Genomic DNA, 20846 nt, shown 5'->3' on the forward strand with positions numbered 1-20846 from the left:
CAAAGGGTTTTTTTTGTCCTTCCAGGCAGGCGGGAGACGCCGACAGGGGCGAAGCTGCTCTTCCTTCTCCCGGGCACCAGTTTGTAGCTTCTCTCCGTTCTTCTGCGCGGTCCCCGGCAGCCCCGCGGCCCTTTGTGCCCGCAGGGGCGGGAGGCTGCCCAGAAGCGATCGCCTGGACCCAGGGCCATTCGCCCGGCCGACGTGGCAGCGCGGAGAGGAGCAGGCGCTCCTCCGCCTTCCGAGCAGCGCCAGGCCCAGGGCGAGCACGTGTCAGCCCCTCGGCTCGGGATGCATCCTGTGGTTAAGCCTGGGGAGCAGCTCAGGCGGCGCTAAAAACAGCTCAGGCGGGAGCTATTCTCAGCCCGTCAATATTTATATAGCTGTCTCAGGTGCAGCACCTCGCTCCAGGGAAGCTTTTATTTAAGGGCTGGTGGGAGTTCCAGCGGCGGGGGCGACGGGCCCAAGCGTCACCCGGCGGAAGTGGCTTCGAGGCCGAGCCCAAGCGTGGGAGCCCCTTGTTTGGCCGCCGCAGCAGCGAGGGAAAGTGAGGGGGCGAAAGTGGGCCGCTTGCGCAGGCGACGAAGGGGAAATCGGCAGAGGCTGAGAGGCGCGATGGGGGCCGAGAGAGCCCCAGGGCCAGAAGCCAAGAAGGGGCTCATAGCCAACCGCTCTTTCTCAGCCCGCTCTCTAAAGCGGCCTTTTTAACGCAGCGTTTCTCAGACGTGCCAACTTTTAAGAAGTGTGGACTTCAACTCCCATAATTCCCCAACCACCCGTTTCAGAAAGGATGTGTTAAAATGTGCTGCCTGGGAGGGGGATGGCCTTTCGGATTAGTAGCCCAGTCCTCTGGGAATGTGTCCAGTTCCCATTGAACACAATACTATGTTGTATTTGTGCTGATAAATAAATGAAGGGAGACTAGTATAGATCTATTTCAAGCTTTCAGCAGCTAGCCATACCCTTACTGTGAATCAAACCTGTGCTGTATTGCATCTTAGGCAGACGTCTTAGCCATTAAGCCACAGAGTTCGACTCCTTATCAGCCAAGCCAGGGTGAAAGGTTATCTATTAGAGTTACAACCCCCGTATGCCCAAATATGGGAGGAAGAATTATTTATCAGCACAAATACAACAAATGTAACAAAAAGGCAACAGTAAAAATATTGGGTTTCTGTCTGGATGGTCTCTTGTGACAAGCCGAAGGACAGATGATGGAAGCAGTTAGCTTCCTCCCATAATTGGGGCTTACCAGGGGTTGTAAAAATCTAATATATATATATATATATATATATATATATATAGTTCCACAGTTATATTGTGCTACATCAGGGGTCCCCAAACTTGGCAACTTTAATACTTGTGGGCTTCAACTCCCAGAATTCTCCAGCCGTCTGGCTGAAGAATTCTGGGAATTGAAGTCCGCAAGTATTAAAGTTGCCAAATTTGAAGACCTCTGTTCTACATAAAGGAGGCCTTTCATTTATTGGTTATGGACTTCCTGCATTTATTTTTAAGGCATGATCCTGCTTTCTAAATTATGATTGAGCATAAAAAAACCCTTATTATACATTAATTCCTGCATATATTCCTCTAATCTGCTAAATCTGTAAACCACTTAGAGGCGGCTGTAAAGCACTGTGAAGCAGTATATAAATCTAAGTGTTATTGCTAATCTGACTTTTCTTTTGCATCCTTTCTTGCAGCCGGTTGGGCTGCTGTTTGATTGGCAGTGTGAGAGGTAGCTTGGAAAGTGTTCTCTTCCATTAGAAACCACACCCTATCTCAAAGTAATATCGTAATTTTCCAGCACTTTTCATTAGTGTAAAGGCTGCAGTTTCACCCTCCTTTTTGTCAGAGATTATGGCTCCAGTTCCTCCCTCCAGAATAATCATTTTCTTCCTAACAGAAGCTGCGAGTAAGAAAACTTTTAACCCTTTGAGCCCCTGTTTCATATTTCTCAACCGGAAATGCTGCATAAGAGTCCATCTGTATTCATAACCATCTACCCATGAAGCATTTCTGGATAATGTTAAAACGTTTATGTGCTAACCCTGTGACTCTCCTCTGCTGCCATCACTGCAATCAGAGGAGGTCAAACACATGAGGAAACCTTAAACCTGAAGCAGAATGCCAGGACAGGCTCTTGAGAATGGAAGAAACCTGGCAGATAACAATATGGATAATCTCTGGTGTGTATAGTAAACAAACTGGTGCTGCTTTTTATTTTTATTCATTGCCACTGACGAAAGAGACAGCCCCCCCCTCCCCCAAATAGCACCTGCAAATAACTCTCAAGAAATACACAAAGGGATGAAAAACCAGGGAAAGCCTGCTGTTTTCAACCAGCTGGAATTCTGGCTGCACTCATGAAACTCACTTAAATTGGTGAATTCGTTTTATACGTTGGCACAATATATAAACTACCCAAAGTGGCTGGATTTACACAGGATGTTAAGCCGCAAGGAAGCCTAACCAGTGTTAAAAATTTGCCAGCTTTTACATGATGTGCAAATGCAGTTATTTAAAGCTTTAACAGACCTGGTTAAGCACGTTGAACAAACACAGCAGCGAGTTCCATCACCCAGTCTGATTTGGAAGGGAAGGCGCAGGGACATAATTGCTGCTGTCAGCTACCCTCTTAAGCAGCTTTTTCAGAAAACAGCATGGCCTTTTTGTTTCTAAAGGGAGGGAAAACTCCTGCAGTGTGCTCTTCGCATTGCTGCCTTTCTCAGCCTTTCCAGCAGTCAGCTAAGAAGCGTCTGCAAATGCAGTTTAACAAAAGGATATGCAACAAACCATATGACATCAAAATAGCAACACAGTGAGAGAAATATGACATATATTTGCCTCAGGATGCTTGATGCAAATAGAAAGTTCCATGGTTTATGTCAGTGGCCCCAAACTTGGCAACTTTAAGACTTGTGGACTTGTGCAGAGCTGGCTGGAGAATTCTGGGAGTTGAAGTCCACAAGTCTTAAAGTTGCCAAGTTTGGGAACCACTGGTTTATGTGATTACAGCATCTCTCCCTCTCCTGGGATGCCAATGGCTGGTAGGGCAAAATGAAACACCTTAATAAGGCACTTAGGTCTGTCTCCATGTCTGGATGAAACTGACTTGCACAGGCCTGTTCTAGTCCTCTCTTATGCCAGCGCTATTTATAGCAAGGGCAGCGAGAGGGATCATAGCTCAAAAACAAAGTTGATTCAGCTCTTGATATCTCTAAGATAAAAGGATCAAGTCAAAGATAATGAAAAAGATGTTCTGTGCCAGAAACCCTAGAGAATTATTTCCAGATGTGGAAGATGACACTTAAACCTGGTGTATATTTCCTTGGTATATTAAGATTTTCATCTTCATGGGCTGACACTGAAGGCAAAAGGAAAATATATTTAGAGAATGAACTCAGAGATTGCTGTGCTTTATAAATCCTGACTCAGGATTTATCATACTCTGCACTAACCAGTTATGTAATTACTAAGCCATCATTAGTTAACTCATGGCTTAGCAGTCTATGTAAACACATATTTTCTGGGAAACATGGGAAATTATTTCCCCATAATTTTAACCTTAGACTGTCTACTGTCAACCTCACCCCATTCCTAAGAGGTCTGTAAGGGGCGTGCATAAGCGCACCAGTGTGCCTACCGTCCCTGTCCCACTGTCTCCATTTATTCATGTTCATATTTGTTTATACTTATACTGGTTATCTTTTACATGTTTGACAAACTAAATAAATAAAAAATATATACTGAAAACTGGATTTTGCACCGACTATTATTATTATAAATGTTTCCATTATTAGCATTTTCTGTTTGTGGAAAGGGGGTGATGAGAGATGTTTTAGCCCCCCCACCCTTCTGAATTGTGAGCCGCCCTGAGTCCCCCCAGGGAAAAGGGCGGCATACAAATAAAGGAAAACTAAACTAAACTAAACTAAACTTTAGCTTCAGGCTAGGCCAAATCCCACATGTCCATCATTACCGTGTTGCAAGCTAAATGCTATGGACATAGCACTGTCAGATACTACCAGTAGTACCAAAATAGCTGTGCAAAATATTAACATGACGCCAACAAATGAAAAACACCGCTGCCTTAGTAAGGCTATGGAACTGCATTAGAATAGGGCTACTTTGCCCTTGCTCTTTAAAACCCCCTAAATTTAAGCAGCAATGCTTCCCTCTTGTGGCCATCTTTGGTCTAGCCAAGAAAGGAGTTGCACAGACTGTGGTCTATTGGGTTATGATGAAATACAGTAAGTTGTGTGAAGCAGTGACGAGCTTTCAGGCTGAATGACCTTAAAAGATGTGCCATATAAATTGTGTGAATCCATCCACTTTCAGTTTATTCAGTTAACTGTGGTTAAATTAATCATGACTTAGCAGAAAAATGAAGCCCAGCTTTTGATTTTTTTCCATTGTGCTGTTTGTTCTGGGTTCAATTCAGTTCTGAAAATTTCCTCTGCTAAAGCACCCACTCTTGACAAGATACCACACAAGATGATTCCCATGGGATGCAATATAAAATGGGGCCCTTTGCAATCTTCATATAAATGAATATTTACAAAGTCACATTACTATGAGCCATCAAGAAAAGCTAATTGTTCCTGTAGGCAGATTCCTGTAACTGCAGCTACTGCGATGTACAGCAGTGGTTTCCAAACTTAGCAACTTTAAGACTTGTGGACTTCAACTCCCAGAATTCTCCAGCCAGCAGAGCTGGCTGGAGAATTCTGGGAGTTGAAGTCCACAAGTCTTAAAGTTGCCAAGTTTGGAAACCACTGAGGTACAGGACGGTGGGGGAAACTTAGATTTAACAAGGCAATATTCCCAATGCGAACCAGCAGTGGTGATAACATAGGGAGTAGTTGCCCTGGGTTGCATTACAATCAAGACCGGATATTTGGGGTTGACAGTGTTGTGGAAGTAGAAGGCTCTATTATTTTATGTAACATGCTTCCTGTTTCCTAAGAATAAAGCTGGTGTTTCATCATTTCGTATGATGTCTCAGGAATTATGTGACTTTACATAACAAACAATCTTGTCAGCCTTTGACAATTTTCTTTTCCTTGGGAAAACCTACCAGCTATTGTCGCATACAATTTCAATTTATGTCAGTCGATGTTTGTGCCACTTCCTAAGGAAGCCACATCGAGATGAATGGCTGTTGCTCATAAATTGCAGTTTATTTATTTATTTATTAGACTTATATACCGCTTCATAGGGCTTTCAGCCCTCTCTAAGCGGTTTACAAATTTTTTAGCAAATTGAGTCAGCAACTTGCCCCCACAGTCCGGGTCCTCATTTCATCCACCTCGGAAGGATGGAAGGCTGAGTCGACCTTGAGCCGGTGAGATTTGAACCGCTGAACTGCAGATCACAGTCAGCTAAAGTGGCCTGCAGTACTGCACCCTAACCACTGCGCCACCTCGGCTCTTATAAGTTGAGAAAGAGTAGCGTGAAACCAATGGGCAACCCCACAACCAGCATTGTCTGTGCTTGCTTTGAATCCAGCAGCCAGTGGCTGATGTGCTCCCATAAAACAAGAGAAACTTTACAGTATTACAAAAGACGATTGGGGAAAGGAAGGTGTTTTTCAAACTCTTTATTAATATCTGGATATTTTCTAGTAGGCAGTGATTTTATCCTCAGTTCTTCATACGATATTCATTCATCACATACAGGGAGGGGAGCGACTGACACTCCTCATTGGGTCAACACATTTTGCTTGCAATCCATGTGTAAAACTGAGGTTGGGTATTAAATTTAAACTGATTTATTCCCACCGATTTCAATGGAATGGAAAGTATCCTGGCTCCCATGCTTTGTGACTGAGATTAGCTGGTGCAGAAAATCCAAGCGAGGCCGAATCAGCAAGGGCAGCTGGCTTCTGGCCACTTCCTGACTGGATTTGCAGTCAGATTGCAGAGAGGTGTTTGCAAGCAGCTGCTCTTTGCTAGTGAGAAATATGGCGCTCTGGGACGCTGGCTCGGTCAGGCATATCCGGCTTTGGATGGGGAGCACAAGGTTAGACGACATGAATGGCAGCAGACTCTCCTTAACCCTCTGCTGAGGCGATTTTGTAACAACCTGGCCTTGGTTTTGATCTTCTGGAAAGCATCATCTACGCTATAAACTGGTTCTCAGGAGCAGCATTTCAGAATGGCTGCATTTTCACAGGTCAAGAAGCAAAAAGCAAGATAAATAGCACAGCTGGGAGTTTTGGAAGAAAAGAAATTGCTAAAGAGCAGTCCAAGACAATCTGAACTAAACGAACCTCAGTATAATTGGCTCATTCAGCCGGAGAGAAAGCTATCCCGTGGGCTCTCCTTCCCGCATGGCTCTAGGCGTCTCTCTAAGTATAGGAGAACTATAGCAGTGTGCATCCCTTCAATCATCCAAAGAAGATGAATAGGTTGTGGAAGAAGATAGAGCAGTGTTTCTCAACGTTGGCAACTTGAAGATGTCCGGACTTCAACTCCCAGAATTCCCCAGCCAGCGAATGCTGGCTGGGGAATTCTAGGAGTTGAAGTCCGGACATCTTCAAGTTGCCAACATTGAGAAACACTGAGATAGAGGGAGAAACTCCTGGTTAAATAATACAACATAGAAAGCATGTTAGTTGATTAGAAAGTCGAAACAGGTTTGCCAGGAAAGCTCAGCCGTTGTGCTTTTTACAGCACGTTTTTGTGTCCCACATGAAACAGCAGTGGCTCTTACTTACTTAGTGACCATGTAACTGCAGGAGAAATGTGTCATAGTGGCAGATTGAGTAATTTGTGATGAAAAAAATATGAGAGGACGCTAGTAAAGCAGCCCCCAAACGCTAAAGATAAGAGAGTTCGTTTCAAAGGCTTGGATTGGAGAATGCCCAGATTTCTCTCTTTTTGAGCCAATGCAGTAAATCATCCTATTGGCTCACAGATGCTTGAAATCCTCCAAGGCTACTCTAGCAGCATTGCGTCCCACTGCTCCCATCACACCTCCTCCTAGGAAGAAAAGTGAGGCATTGAAGGTAGAAAGCGGCTTGACTACAACAGAAAGTAAAATGCCAGCACTCTTAGAAATATTTGTGATTGGCAGGCAGGCCTGAATAAATGACCCCCCAACTCTTTCAGCCCAATTAGCAGCCCTTTCCAGGACTATATTGCAGAAATCAAGCTTCTGATAATGACACTATGGACAAACATCTTTTATATCTTTTTTTTTAATTGCAGCCTTGCATATACCACTCACCCTGCCCCTCCCAGACATACCAGGATGAGCACCGCTTCCACAGAGGTATAGGCCTTGGATTGGAGACTGGTAACTGGAGTAAGCTGGCACTGGACGGGCAAAATATAACTGATCCAAAGACATGGCTCCATGGAATATATTCTGAAAGTCAGAGGCAGTATCAGACATTGCTGAAGAGTCTTGTCCTTGTTCATTTCCCAGCGTAGAGATTCTACACATTCAGATTCTAAGAATAGCACATAGATTTCCAAAACCATTTTATAGTCAAAGGCAGAAAGGATATATATAAAAAAATCCTTATGGTAATTTGTAAGAGGGTGGGTGGGTGGGTTGAACAAAGTTACTGTGTAAGAATCAAGCTATATAGTCTCCTAAATTGATGGGAGTGATTTTCAAGAAATACATACCCCACCAGGTAGACCAAAGATCTGCTCAAGGTCTGGAGGTGTTAAAACGTCTATGCCAATGATGGATGCCTTGAACCCAGGTGCATAGGCTTCAACACTGTCAAATACTACAGAGAGAGAAGACATCTGGTACGAGTAAAACAGCACTTCCCAACAATAATCTCTGGAATGTCCAGGTTGTACTGAAGAACCTCTAATCTTTAATCTTGGAATCTCCTCCCGGTTACTGTTGAAGAAACTTAAACAGTTGGGTCCATGGTCTGATATAGTATGAGGCAGTCTTCTCATTGGCCGACTAGCATAAAATCCTTGTTTCTTGGTTCAAGGCAAATCAATCATTATTTATCAAGGTGGCCCCCCAACAGCTACCTTTTAGACGGGTTGGAATGCAAACCTTCAAGAACATAAAGCTAGGGATGCTCTGATGATTAAATCACCCTTCAGTTGCTGCTAGGCTCCTGTTCATCCCAAGAACTTCCCTGTTCATCATCAGGAAATGCACATGGCTGTTCTCAGAGGTTATCTCTGTGTACTGAAACAGCAACTGAGAGCAATAAATCCTTCTAAAAGAGTAAGGGAATTAACATTTTGTCAAGGATATAGTGAGAAGGCATGCATGAGTAGAAAAGGAGAGATACTCTTCCAAATGGAAGATGCTCCTTAGGTAAATGCAAGACTTGCCCTTTATACCAAGATTACTCCCATGCCAGTGTTTAGCCATTGGCTGTACCTCGATTGGCATAGTCCTCACGGTCATGGGGGTCCCACTGTTTTTCTTCGGCAAGCAAATAGGGGGTGTATTGGGTAAAAAGTGAAATCACATGGCAGCCTGGGGGAGCCAGGGTAGGATCCAAGACCGATGGAATGCACATCTCAATCATGGGCCTAAACAAGAAGGAAGAAGGCAACCTGTGACTCTTATTGAGTGTTTTTTTTAAATTGTTGTAGTTGTTTGTCCATTGTTTTTCCTCCTGTGTGTATCCCCCCCCCCCCTTACTTTGGTTTGTGAGCCGCCCTGAGTCCCTCTGGGAATAGGGCGGCATAGAAATGCAATAAATCAAATCAAATCAAATTATCCCCAGAGTCACTGGCTGATAGTTCTCTTTCTGTGGCTGCTCGGATTATGCCTTGGTTTTATACTAACACGCTGGACTTGCCTTAATACAGTCCTGCCAGCAGCTTCTAACAGGAGGGAACTAAATGAGGTACTTGGCACCAAGCCAAGGAGATAGCCCAAGCCTTGAGACAAATCTTTTGAGAAGACCTAAAGTCTACTGAAGGATAATGTGACAGGACAAAGTCCTACTTGTTTCATAATATATACTGACTTCGCAAAAACTCACGGAAAACAATACACATAAATCCAGAGGTGAACAAGTAGTTCACCAGTTCTTGCAGAATGTCAACTTCCAGCATCATCTTTAATCAAACCGGTTGGGGGTGCTGGGAATTGAAATTCAGCAACATAGAGAGAAAAAAAATCACCCATTCCTAGCAAATACTAGTAGCAAATTCAGCTCTTCTGACCAATAGAAGAGGAAACCAGAAGGAAATTGGACAGATGGCAGATAAAACAGTCAAGAGCTGGTCAAGAGCTCCACCCACCTTTTTTTTGGTTCTGGGTCCCATTTGCTCTTCTCACAAAACCAAGAAAATACAAATTTGAAAAAGGCAGTTTTCATTATCGGTAATAGATACCATCTTATCTGGAGTATATGATTTCCAGCATAAGGCCTAATATTCCAATTTTATTTATTATGGGATTGAAATAGTATACGATAACCGAACAATGCAATTCTACATACAATTTATTTGGGAGTTGGCCTCAGTAATTTCATGAACTTAATTCTAGTGCGTAAACAAGCATATAATTGGGCTGTTAATTTCCTTTCTACACAAAGCACAGATTGAGTGCCAAGGTGAATTATTATTCTGGATTTTAAATGGTATTGTGCACTTAAAACTGTTGAATAAATGATAATACCGAGAGATGGGAAAAACAGGAAACACCAGCAAACTCTTTGTTGTTGCAAAGAGATGGCACTGGAAGATCAAACCAGCAATGCAGAATGTGCATCTAAATTACAATTTCTGCACTACATTCATAACAGGAACAAAAGCCTGACAGATGTTGCAGTGCCTAAAATAGCTAATGAAACTGTGTAGATGCATATGAAATTCACAGTCATATAACTTACCAGAAAAGAATCTGACAATATTTGTTTTTCTACAAAATGAGCTTCCTCTCATTAGACCTGGATTAGAGCATGATAAGGGGTTTTAGATTAGACACTCTGGAGAGGTGAAATCTGTGTTAACAGTTTAAATCTGTGCTCTCAAGTGTAGGAAAATAGTAAGTTTAACTGCAGGGCACTTCCAGGCTGATTATTAGAAAGGCTACCTAAAAGGACAGCTGGGAGCAGGTCCAACCATAAGTTTTAAATATGTATTAAGTAATAGTAGCATATATTAGCATATATAATTTCATATATTTGAATTGAGTTGACTTCATTCTCTTCTGTAGCTATTATCGTTACTCGACAGGATAGGAAAAGGTAGATTATAAAGTTGTCTCCCTCAAAGCTAAGAGGACCTCAGTTTACATGATTCTCAATCACCATTCTTTGCCGTGTTGGCTGGGAATTATAGGAACTAAAATCTAACATAACTGGAAATATCCAGGGTTTTTTGGGGTGGTGGTGGTGGTGTTTCTCCATCCCTAACTCTATTGAAGCCACTCAGAATTGCTGATCATACCTTCTCGAGGGCCTCCCATTGCAAGCATCTTCAAAGGCCTGTTGCAAGGCATGAGTGTTTTCACAATTGAGATGGATGGAGCATTGATGGTGAGGCAAGGGCTCATTGCTGGTAGTGTTTGAGACTGCTAAAAAATTGGGCAACCGATCCACAGCCACTGAGGATACGGGCAGTAAAAGTTGATGTTATAAACAACACTAGGCAATGCAATAAATTTCAGTTCTCCAGATATTTAACACAACATTCAGGAATTTACTCACAACAGAAATTCACAACAGAACATAGATAGATAAGTCATTTATTGCAGATAAAATAGAACACCTACCTACTGCAACAGAAATCAAGTCCTACGTAATTTCCCTTTTAGAATTTAAATTCTAGGCCTTTTGGTCCTACCTTTTCAATTCTACAAAACTTTTGCTGCTTTCTTCTCTCCTTTGAGATTGGGACATTTGATCAGTGTTTACGAACTGTTCTGTCTAGCTTGAAAGCCATTGGTTCCCACTTTGTCAACATTGTTCTTTAAATCACCAGCCCCTAAAGTTGTGGGGTTGGGTTAAAAATAGACTTCCAATTATCTGAGAAATTGAGTTGGAAGAACAAAAGATTATCCTTTTTTTGCTTTTTCTATTCTTCATGTGTTTTTTGTACTAGCCAGCCTGAAGAACAGAAATTTGTTATCCGTTCTGTAAGGTTTCAGTTGGCCCTATTAAATGTACCCAGGAGATAGGGAGAAATCAGCCTGTTGACCATGGAAATTATTGTACCACTAAAACTTTTACATGGAAGCTTCTCACCTATTCACTGCCTTACAGTCCTCACCATTGATCTTGGTGACTGGAGAACGTGTGTCAAACTGTGAGATTCTTTGTACAAACTCCAAGGGCAGATGCTCCTAGAAAGAAGAAACACAGATGCTTGGTTTTGAAGCAAATTGGAAAATAGTTTGGAGTTTAACTGCCCAAACTCACTTTTCTCATTTTTCATACAGTATATTTCTATTATATGAAGAATGCATATATGATTGGCACTCACAGCCACTCACCCCCTTTGTGCATGCAGTTGCCAAGAATTCAGATTTAGATAGATACAGTATGACAATTGTCCTAATGGTAGCAGTTGATCAAGTAGCATGATAAAGTGCCATATCACATACTTTCGTTTCATTTCGTTTTGTTTCATTTCGTTTATTGGATTTATATGCTGCCCTTCTCCCAAAAGATTCAGGGCGGCATACAACATAAAAAAAAGTTCCTGTACTTTCTATGTACAGGAACATTATTTCAGATATACTGTATTTTTTGGAGTATAAGACACACCAGAGTATAAGACGCACCAAAGTTTTGAAGAGGCAAATTTAAAAAAAAAGTTTTTGCACTCTGCAGACCTCCCCAAAACAGCCCGTTTTTCACGAAAACACTCCCCCCCTTTTAAAAAGGGCATGAATAGCCTTTTAGGAGGCTTGTAAAGTGCTCCTGGGAGGGGTGCCCATCCCAAAATGAGCAAAAAACACCGTTTTTTTGCAAAAACTGGCCCCTTTCTGTAAAAAAAGGGGGGGGCATGCATAGCCTTTAGGAGGCTTATAGAGTGATCCTGGGGGCTGGGGGGGGCAAAATTGAGCAAAAACCAGCCTGTTTTTCACTCATTTCTGCCCTCCCCAACCCCCAGGAGCTCTCTGAAAGCCTCCTAAAGACTATCCACAGCCATTTTGGTGAAGGGGGTAGGGTTTCGGGAGGCAAAAAATGCTGTATTCAGTGTATAAGATGCACCCAGATTTTCAGCATCTTTTTTGAGGGAAAAAGATGCATCTTATACTCCGAAAAATATGGTAAGTGAATTAAAAACACTAAAGAGGATCTCAGTTAATACCGACACCTCAGATAGGGCAGTTCATTGACTTTATGGCAGAGAAAATGGTGCCTCTAGTCAGTATCCATTTTTGGAATACAATACAATTAGAGGTTCAGGGTTTAATATGAAAGCAATCCACTGCTCTGAAAAAAAGTATTAATCAATACACACTAATAGAACTACAAGAATCTTCCTTAAGATTCTTGTGGCACTCTTTACATTTGCCAGGCATTAGTTGGAATTCTAATGGAAGAAGATGGAGAAAATTATATTGGGAGCACATGGCTCAGACGTCTCTCCCTTTCCTTTTGGAATGCCTTCCTCTTTCCAAACATTATCAGCCTTTCTCTTATATCAATTGAAGGAACTCTCAACAAGCTTATTTGGCTGAGAATCCATAGTCTAGTTCCCTTCTAGGCAAATTGTAGTCACTGCCTTCTTCTGGGTCTTGTTGCAAGAGATGCATATTGCTTATCCAGAACTAGAATGCAAATAAATCCATCAAATATTTGGGTCAAGTTCTAGGCACCTTGGTTTTTAAGAGAAAGGGGGAAAAAATAAAGGTGATGGTGATGGTTTTCTAACAAGTCCTCCCAAGGTCTTCCATGTTTTGTCAGAAAATTAAACATACTTGTGGAGTCATCTCCAAAAAGGTATGATGTGGAGATGCATTGGACAGCACCAAGTGGCTCTTCACTTCAGTTCCATCCTGGAGACAAACTCCTTGAACCTTCTTATCAGCACTCAGGAGAATCTGGGAAACTGCCTGAGGAGGAAAAAGAAAATAACCAGCAAGTAAGTATGGGTTCTCACAATGGTTAGTAAAAACTGTCCACTTAATCTGGTAGTAGAAGGGATTCCTGACTTCAGGTTGCCCCCTCCATAAAGAAACCCAAGTCTGAATAACTGTGTCTTGCCCTGTGGATCAAACAGAACCCAGTTCCCCACGTAAGAGTCAACAATTGCCTCTGCTGCCTTTTTTTTTGTTTCATTGTTCTTTGTCAGTGTCCTCTTTCCTGGAGGCCTTTTCGGCACTCCTCGGAACAAGATTTGATCAATCTACTCACCTTATCAGTAAAGATCTCAGCCCCAAGTGCAGTTGCAGCACGAGCCAAGGATCCAGAAAGTGCCCCCATGCCACCAGACACATAACCCCAGGCACCCTTGCGCCCCTCTAATCCTCCCATGACATGGTGCAGCAAAACATACCTATGAGAAAGGACAAAAATTAGGGACTGCCAAGTAATATTATGATGGCTGCAGTTTTATTTTTAATGTAGATGCTGGCCAGCAGCTTTGGTTTGTCTTTCCTGTATGCCTTCTGTAGTCTTCTGCCTCAAATACAGCTTAGTCTTTATAACTGTATGCATTGAAGTAATTGTGTGCATTACAATAATAGCACTTCACTTCCCAAGGGCTTACCAAAATGTAGAGTATTATAGAAATAAAATGTAATGATGCTTGGTATAACTTACTAGCTATTGTCCGTGTGTCCAGCAATGCTGGTATATAGAGTGCTGCTGACTGTCAACAAGGTATAAAGGCTGGGGATGAATACGAAAGGATATAAGAAATGTTATGTGCAGAGATAGGAAGGAGAAGTTAAGTTGGAAAACAGCAATAAGAATTAAGAACAATATTATTACCCACTGCCTGGTGTGTGTGGACCAGCCATGGCACCGATCACCGCATCTGTGGCCAATGTTGCTTTTAAGGGCTCTGATTCAAACCAGAAATCCAAAATCTGCAAGAAGAGAATGAGAAACAAGCTTGTATGGAACCCCTGAAGGAATCTGTATAAATTCTATTTACTCATTGCCTTCCTCTGACCCACAGGTGCTAGGCTAATCTTAGGCCACTTTCACAGTTGAAATTAAAACCTGAACGAAGGAGATAATACAGTTATAAAATTAAAAAGCGGTGCAAACAGTTCTCCTATTTCAGGTTGACCAGTGCCACTCACCTTGGAAATGGGAGCTGTGAGAACCTCATAATACTGTGGAAGTTGTTTTCCCAAAGCAAATCCTGGCAAGAAGAAAAAAGGTTATTGTTCGTCATCGTCCCCCTCCCCCAGAGTCACTTGTTTGAGATGGACAGCTATAGAAAATAAACAAATAAATAAGGTGATTCATGCCTTTCAAATATAGAACAAAAAGGGAAACTACTTTATTTAGCATCCCACACAAAGACAGACTTATAGCTGCAGAAGATCTCCAGTAAAAGATCATACCAGGAAAACTCCTCTCCTCCCTCTGTCTCTCTCTCATCTTCCACTGCTGTTCATATACAGGTGATATGCCATGCCTGCTGCTTAAAATCTTCACAAACTCCTCCAGAGGTTATTATGTTAGTGCCAATTTTCAATTTATGAAAATGTTGTTTTCAACAATCAAATTTAGGGAATATGCAAAGTAATCTTAACTAATACAGCATAGTCTTCTTCTTGTATGTGCATTCTTTGGGCATTAGTGCACCCATGTATTAGTACAACTAAGTGTGCAAATGAGTGCAGCCCTCAATTTATCAGCCAATGTAGTTTCCAAGGGCTAGATGGTAGTTTTTTTGTTCCAAGATAGAAACAAGATAGAATCTTTGGTTAAAATGCTTTTGGGCTAGATAAGGTTACACATGTGGGCGAGGCTAGGTTTTATTTGAAGGCCAATGCTAGTGTCCACATATTTCCTTCTTGAAATTGTTGGAAACTGGGTGCCAAATTTTAGTAAATGTGATCAGAATTTCTTTAAGGGCTGCAAAAAAGGAATCTAGGGTATATATTTGGCCTTGAGAGTCCATTTATTCCTTCTTACCTTACAGCAAGGTAAGAGGAGAGAGTGTTAATTCAAGTACAAAGTCTATGTGGTTGAGTGAGATTCTAATCATCTACGTAATTCAACACAACAGCCATTGAAGAGAAATCTGGGTATGTGTCACAAATGTCGGGGCCTGGGCCACCTGTCTCTCACCCGCACGGAACAGGGCTCTCAACCCCACCAAGGCCCTGAATCGCTGACGCAAGGAGCCCCGGGTGAGCGCAGCTACATCCATTGGACAGATATCAAGTAGAGGGTCAATGGCTGTCACCAAGCGGTTCATGAACGCCTCATACTTGGGAAAAGCCTGCAAAAATGAAGGAAGAGAAACTATTCAGCTGATTTCTAGAGCAAGCCTTTTCCTACAGATCAACACCCCAAGCACCACAAATATTTAGGTATCTTCTTGCATTTCTTATATCATGTGGCTGTGATATGTTCTATGCTCCTTTCCCCTCTGCCTCCAAGAACAGTTCTCCTCAAATACCTGGGCATCCTTTAGGGAGAACTGGGCAATCTGTTTCTGTGTCTCAGCCATGCTGTTCCCCAGCAACAGCGAGCGAGGAACTTGCCCACCCTGGCTGTCCTCCAGGATTGGAGTGAAGGCATATGGGTCACGTAGAAGCACTTTTAAGCCATGTTTCTGCAAGATAGAATTATCACACACATGCAGTAGGGAGATTTGTGTACAGCGCTCAGACATATAGGTGACTATGCCAAAGCATATGTTATACAATGGTCCCAGAATGACCCTTTCCTGGCATACAATGGAGGAATGATCGCTTTACACCACTAACAATTGTACAAATGGCCATCAGCTAATTTAGGCTGCAGTCTTTTAAATACATTTATATGTGGAGTAAACCTCATCAAACATATTGGGACTTAATTCCTGTTAAACTCCTCAACATGAAGAGGTTCCTTTTTTAAACCTATTATCTGTTGGTTTCGGATTTCAACAATTTGCTTCCTTGATTATTGAAATGTTAATCAAACGTATTTATTTTATATATATTATATATTATATATTATACATATGCCCATTTCACAGAAGTGAAATGGGCATATGTATAACTCTGGGCAGCAAACAACAATCAGATAATACAATAAATAAAAACAAAAATGTCCAATATAAAAACAAATTAACAAATATTAACAAATACCACAAATAATAAGAGCAGGAAGAGAAAAAATGGCCACTTCAATAATGGAGTCATCTGAGCAAGTTCCAGTTGCCTAGGAGTCCCAGGCCTGATAACATAGTCAAAACTTGAGGGACTTCTAGAATGACCATCTCATCTACTGGGATTGGCCTGCCCACCCGTGCCAACTGAGGAGGCATGCTGCAGACCCTGCCAGACTGAGCATTCAGGCTGGAGGGGGTCCAGAAAAAGGGCCTTCTCTGCCATTGCACCTGCCCTCTGGAACAATGGTCTCCAACCTTGGCAACTTTAAGACTTGTGGACTTCAACTCCCAGAGTTGAACTCTGGGAGTTGAAGTCCACAAGTCTTAAAGTTGCCAAGGTTGGAGACCACTGCTCTGGAACACTGACACACACACACACACACACAAACACTGAGGTTAACTCCAACCCTCCTGACCTTCCATAAGAGCCTAAAGATCTTAGCTTGGGGCTCCAATGGGGCAGTATCACAATGGAGATGGTTGATAAGATTAACAGCAAATGCTACCCCCCCCCCCCAAAAAAAAATACTGCTCCTGCTCGCCCCATCTTTTAATTGGGCCAAAATGTTTGGCTTTTTGTATTAACTTTTTATGTTTTTAGTTTATATAGTTTTATTTTATGATTGTAAACCTCCCAGTTACCTTGAGGTAGGACGGGCAGCCAATAAATTTTACAAATAGAAAATAAAACCAATGAATGTCAAAAACAAAAAAAAAAAGGATGGAGCTAATCTAAATTCAGGGGGAAGAAGAATGTGCCAGAAGGCAGGTGCTACAGCAGAAAAGGCACACTTCCTGGGATCCACCAAATGAAGGTCCCCAGTTAATGGGACCCACAACATGCCAGATCTGGGATCAGGATATAACAGATTTCAGGGGGGGGGGGGGATGACAATTTGGAAAAAAGATACCAAACAATACCAAGCTATCCAAAGCACAATCCATACCTTTAGCTCCAGCTCAGTGTAAATCTGGGGCCTCAGCAGACTGAGTAGGTAAGAGGCTCTGGAGAAGTGAAAGCCTGCAGAATAGTGGAGATCAGGTATACCAAGGAGCAGAAGTTTATATGCTTGGGAAAGGGAAATATTGGATAGGTTTAACTCTTACCTGGGACAATTTCTTCAGTGACTGCAGCACCTCCCACAATGTATCTTCTCTCCAGCACTACTGTTTTCAACCCTCCCTTTTGTAGATAAGCAGCCTGAGGATGCAGTGAGTATTAACTTGGTCCTGAATAGTCCCACCTGCTGCCTTCCAAGAATCCCTGCTGCAGAACCTCATAATTATAAGACCAAATATCCCCAGCGGAAGAACAGATTCTCCCCAAGTACAGATTAAGCACCTGGGGGCCGTTCTAGCTGATGCCAGATGTAAAGTGTCACCTCTTCTCATCACCCTCAGTACTTACAGCAACCAGTCCATTGTGTCCTGTGAAGAGATATCCCAGAATGAAAAGCTACTTATCATTACATGCTTCTTCTTATATAGGTGCTCTTTTATTTTATTTATACAAGCATTTTGTCACCTTTCTCAACCCTGAAAGGGTCCTCAAGGGAAAAAAAGATTCATTTGAAAAGTTATTATTTATAGTACAATTAAGAACAGATTATATGAAAACATTTAAAATCAGCACTGAGGACTACAGGTGCAAGTGAATTGCCACACCTGAGCCACCCGCAGCCAGCAAGGTCAGGAATGAAAATGCTGTAGATTATAATTTCGCAATATCTAAACCAGCGTTTCTCAATCTTGGCGATTTTAACACAAGTGGATTTTACTCCTAGAAATCTCCAGCCAGCATGCTGGAGAAAAACTGATCTAAATGACCAGAGGTCACCGATCCCTGAATATGTTTGGCACAGAATTAGAGTAAGTCTCCAAACCTTGCTTGATTTTTAAGATTACATTCAGAGTGTTTTCTTAGCAACTGTAATGAGGTGGCTTTTTAACATTCCAGTCTAGTCCTGACCTTTTGAATGACCAAAAGTGACTCTGCTTAATTGAGATCAGCCAAGGTTGCTTAGATGCTATACCTAAAGGACAATACAGAACTCCAGATAAATATGCAATATTGGGAAGCAGCAACACTTGGTTGGGATACTATTAGAAAATACCTGGGAAGTAGAAAAACATCCTAGAAGGCAACACTGGCAAACTAAGTTCATACTGTTGTCAAGATAATTGCAGGAGTCTAAGGTGCTCCCAGGAAGCTTTACTTTTTAAAGGGCTACAGGACTGCATGGCCAATACTTTCTAGTTTAAAACTTCAATGCTTGATCTTTGCATGTCAAGGAAGACTTTTGAAGCCAAGATCGTCACCGCCTCCAAACCAAGGCAATTCTACCTGGGCAGAGGGCCAGCTTCATATCTGGCCGTGGGGAGCCTCCTCCCCCCCCCTATGTGTTAAATGGGCTTCATTCCTCTGACGCTCACCTGCCCCGATCACGACAGCATCGTACTCCCGCTTCAATGAGGCTGCAGGCCGCGAATAGTTTGCCCTGCAGCCTGCCAAAATCCGGCGAATGCCAGTCGGGCCCAGGCGGCGACAGTGCCTGCTTGCCATTTTACACGTACTGAACTTTGCATTTCGGAGCGCACTTTCGGGGGAAGAAACCGGGGAGGTCCTACGACGTTTCAGGGAGGCGGGGAAGAGGAGGGAGGGGGGAGTACCCGGAAACCGTCCCAAAGGCACAAGTCAGTAGTACAGAGAGCGGGGAGAGATGTTGCTTAAACCTTTCCGTGTTGTTATGCTTCACCAGTGACAACGCGGTGTTCCAGCAAAGCAGGGAGAAAGCTATTTGTGACATAATCCAAAGCAGAGGCTGCTTTCCAGCTCGAGACTCACATCAAGTCCACCAAATCAGCTTGGTACCCGATACAGAGCAGTTCAGAAACACCTTTCGCCCCTCCCAGCGTTACATAGTAATGGTCATGGATGGATAATTAACGAGTCTCTTTCCAAGACCTCATATCACCTTTCGCGCTTCGGAAATGTGAACTAACCAGGAAACTCTATTCTCAAAAGCGCTTTAGGTACCCACACAAAGGGGTTTTTCCTTGACCCGGGCGGGACCCTTCTCTTTCGGCCCCATTCAGCTCCAGATTTTCCATCTACCATACACAACCTGAGGGAAGGCTGTTTTCAAGGGACAGAGAAAGCCCTAAGGGTGAACTTAATTAAGTGGCAGAAAAGGTGGTGTACAATGATGCACATACTAACATGAAATCAAAATCTTCAGAGCCTTTGCCTGCAACCAAGCAGGGGACGACCTGATCCAGGCAGAACTGAAGTATCAACTCTCTTACGTTTCTCAGCAATGCAGATCGCTGCCCTCCCCCTCAAATAAAGCTGGATAATCACAGCCATTGCCAACAATTGCAGGCAGCTGAGATTAAGAGGGCTTCCAGTCAAGCGTTTAAAGAAATAATTAACTTCTGATATCTATTGGTATAATTACATCTTCCACTCCACTCGCCTCTGGCCATCATTCACATGCTTCTGTGTTATCAGTCCCCACCCTTCCTTCTAAGTGGTTGGAAGAATATTTCAGCTTTCCAGCGTTAATGAAAATCTGCCCACAAAGGGCTTTTTTCCCCAGTGTTTAAAACAGATTGTTTACCGGCGAATGCCAATGCAGAATATATCCCATTGCTTTATTCTTGCAAACCTTTAACTGCAGCACATTGACATTATTTCAAGAGGAAAACCCAAACCAAAATGTTGCATCACATTCAGAATCAGTTATGTCTCCCTCCACATAAGATCCCTTTTTCTCTTCCTTCCATCGCCTTTCAAGAGTGTTCTAGGTTGAGGCTGCTGAGCATGCTCAGTCCTTCCTGGGTTCTTTAGGTGGGAAGGGCAGTTTCTTTTGAGATCTTTCTTGTGGCTAAAGATTGCATTCACCTCCTCAGATTTCCTTTGCTCTACTGCTAGACTTCGCTCAGGACTCATTTGGTTACACAGCCCAGCTGTCTTCATTTGCATCTTAACCATGTACCAACATACACCAATTTATTCTGCACTGCCCCCATCAAATGGCCTTCATCTCATTGTCAGCCTATGTATGGGACAGTGTTAAGTGGTGCTCAATTTATGGCAGTTTCCAGACTTATGAAATCTGACTTGCTCTGCTGACTATCCTGCCAGCAGGTCAGGTGATTGTAAGGGATGAAGCAGCAAACACGCATTAGCAACACCACGCTTGTGTAGTGGTCACCGCGTAACCCTTCAGGTTCCAGTCTTCTCCTCTGCCACCATTCCTTTGTTCCATTTCCTGGCAGAAAGTACTGGACATACTTACAGCCCTGCTCAAGGACAGCTGATTGGTGGCAGTTGTGGGGTGCAACTTCTTCCTAGCGGCTCCTCCTGCTTTATCATTATGTTCATGTCTCTTTTTGGATAAAAGTTTTACAAACATTTGTAAATCAAAGCGGGAGAATATGGTGCTTGTGTACGTGTTCTTGTGACACCTGAAAGATTCCCTGCTCACCTTTTTGAAATTGTATTTAAAGGAATAAAATGAATACATGGGAAGCTAGCATGCTGCAAAGCAAGATATAGACCAAAAAACCCATAAAAACCCTCTGGATCTATGCCTTCAG

General features: G+C 42.7%; 1 protein-coding gene across 1 annotated transcript; it reads right to left on the reverse strand.

Annotated features, from left to right (window-relative positions):
• Nucleotides 1-6511: 6511 nt before the first annotated feature.
• PYROXD2 (pyridine nucleotide-disulphide oxidoreductase domain 2) lies at nt 6512-18858 on the reverse strand. Its single transcript, XM_032225115.1, has 16 exons — nt 18678-18858; nt 17653-17672; nt 17352-17445; nt 17192-17265; nt 15546-15701; nt 15212-15365; nt 14212-14273; nt 13895-13992; nt 13316-13457; nt 12880-13014; nt 11220-11292; nt 10398-10554; nt 8371-8525; nt 7641-7747; nt 7254-7374; nt 6512-6986 (listed from the first exon to the last, which is right to left on the reverse strand). Exons 1-16 carry the CDS (start codon nt 18805-18807, stop codon nt 6916-6918), a joined length of 1749 nt encoding a protein of 582 aa, XP_032081006.1. The 5' UTR covers nt 18808-18858; the 3' UTR covers nt 6512-6915.
• Nucleotides 18859-20846: the final 1988 nt, after the last annotated feature.

Source organism: Thamnophis elegans, chromosome 10 (genome assembly GCF_009769535.1).
Source record: "Thamnophis elegans isolate rThaEle1 chromosome 10, rThaEle1.pri, whole genome shotgun sequence".
Classification (NCBI taxonomy): Eukaryota; Metazoa; Chordata; class Lepidosauria; order Squamata; family Colubridae; genus Thamnophis; species Thamnophis elegans.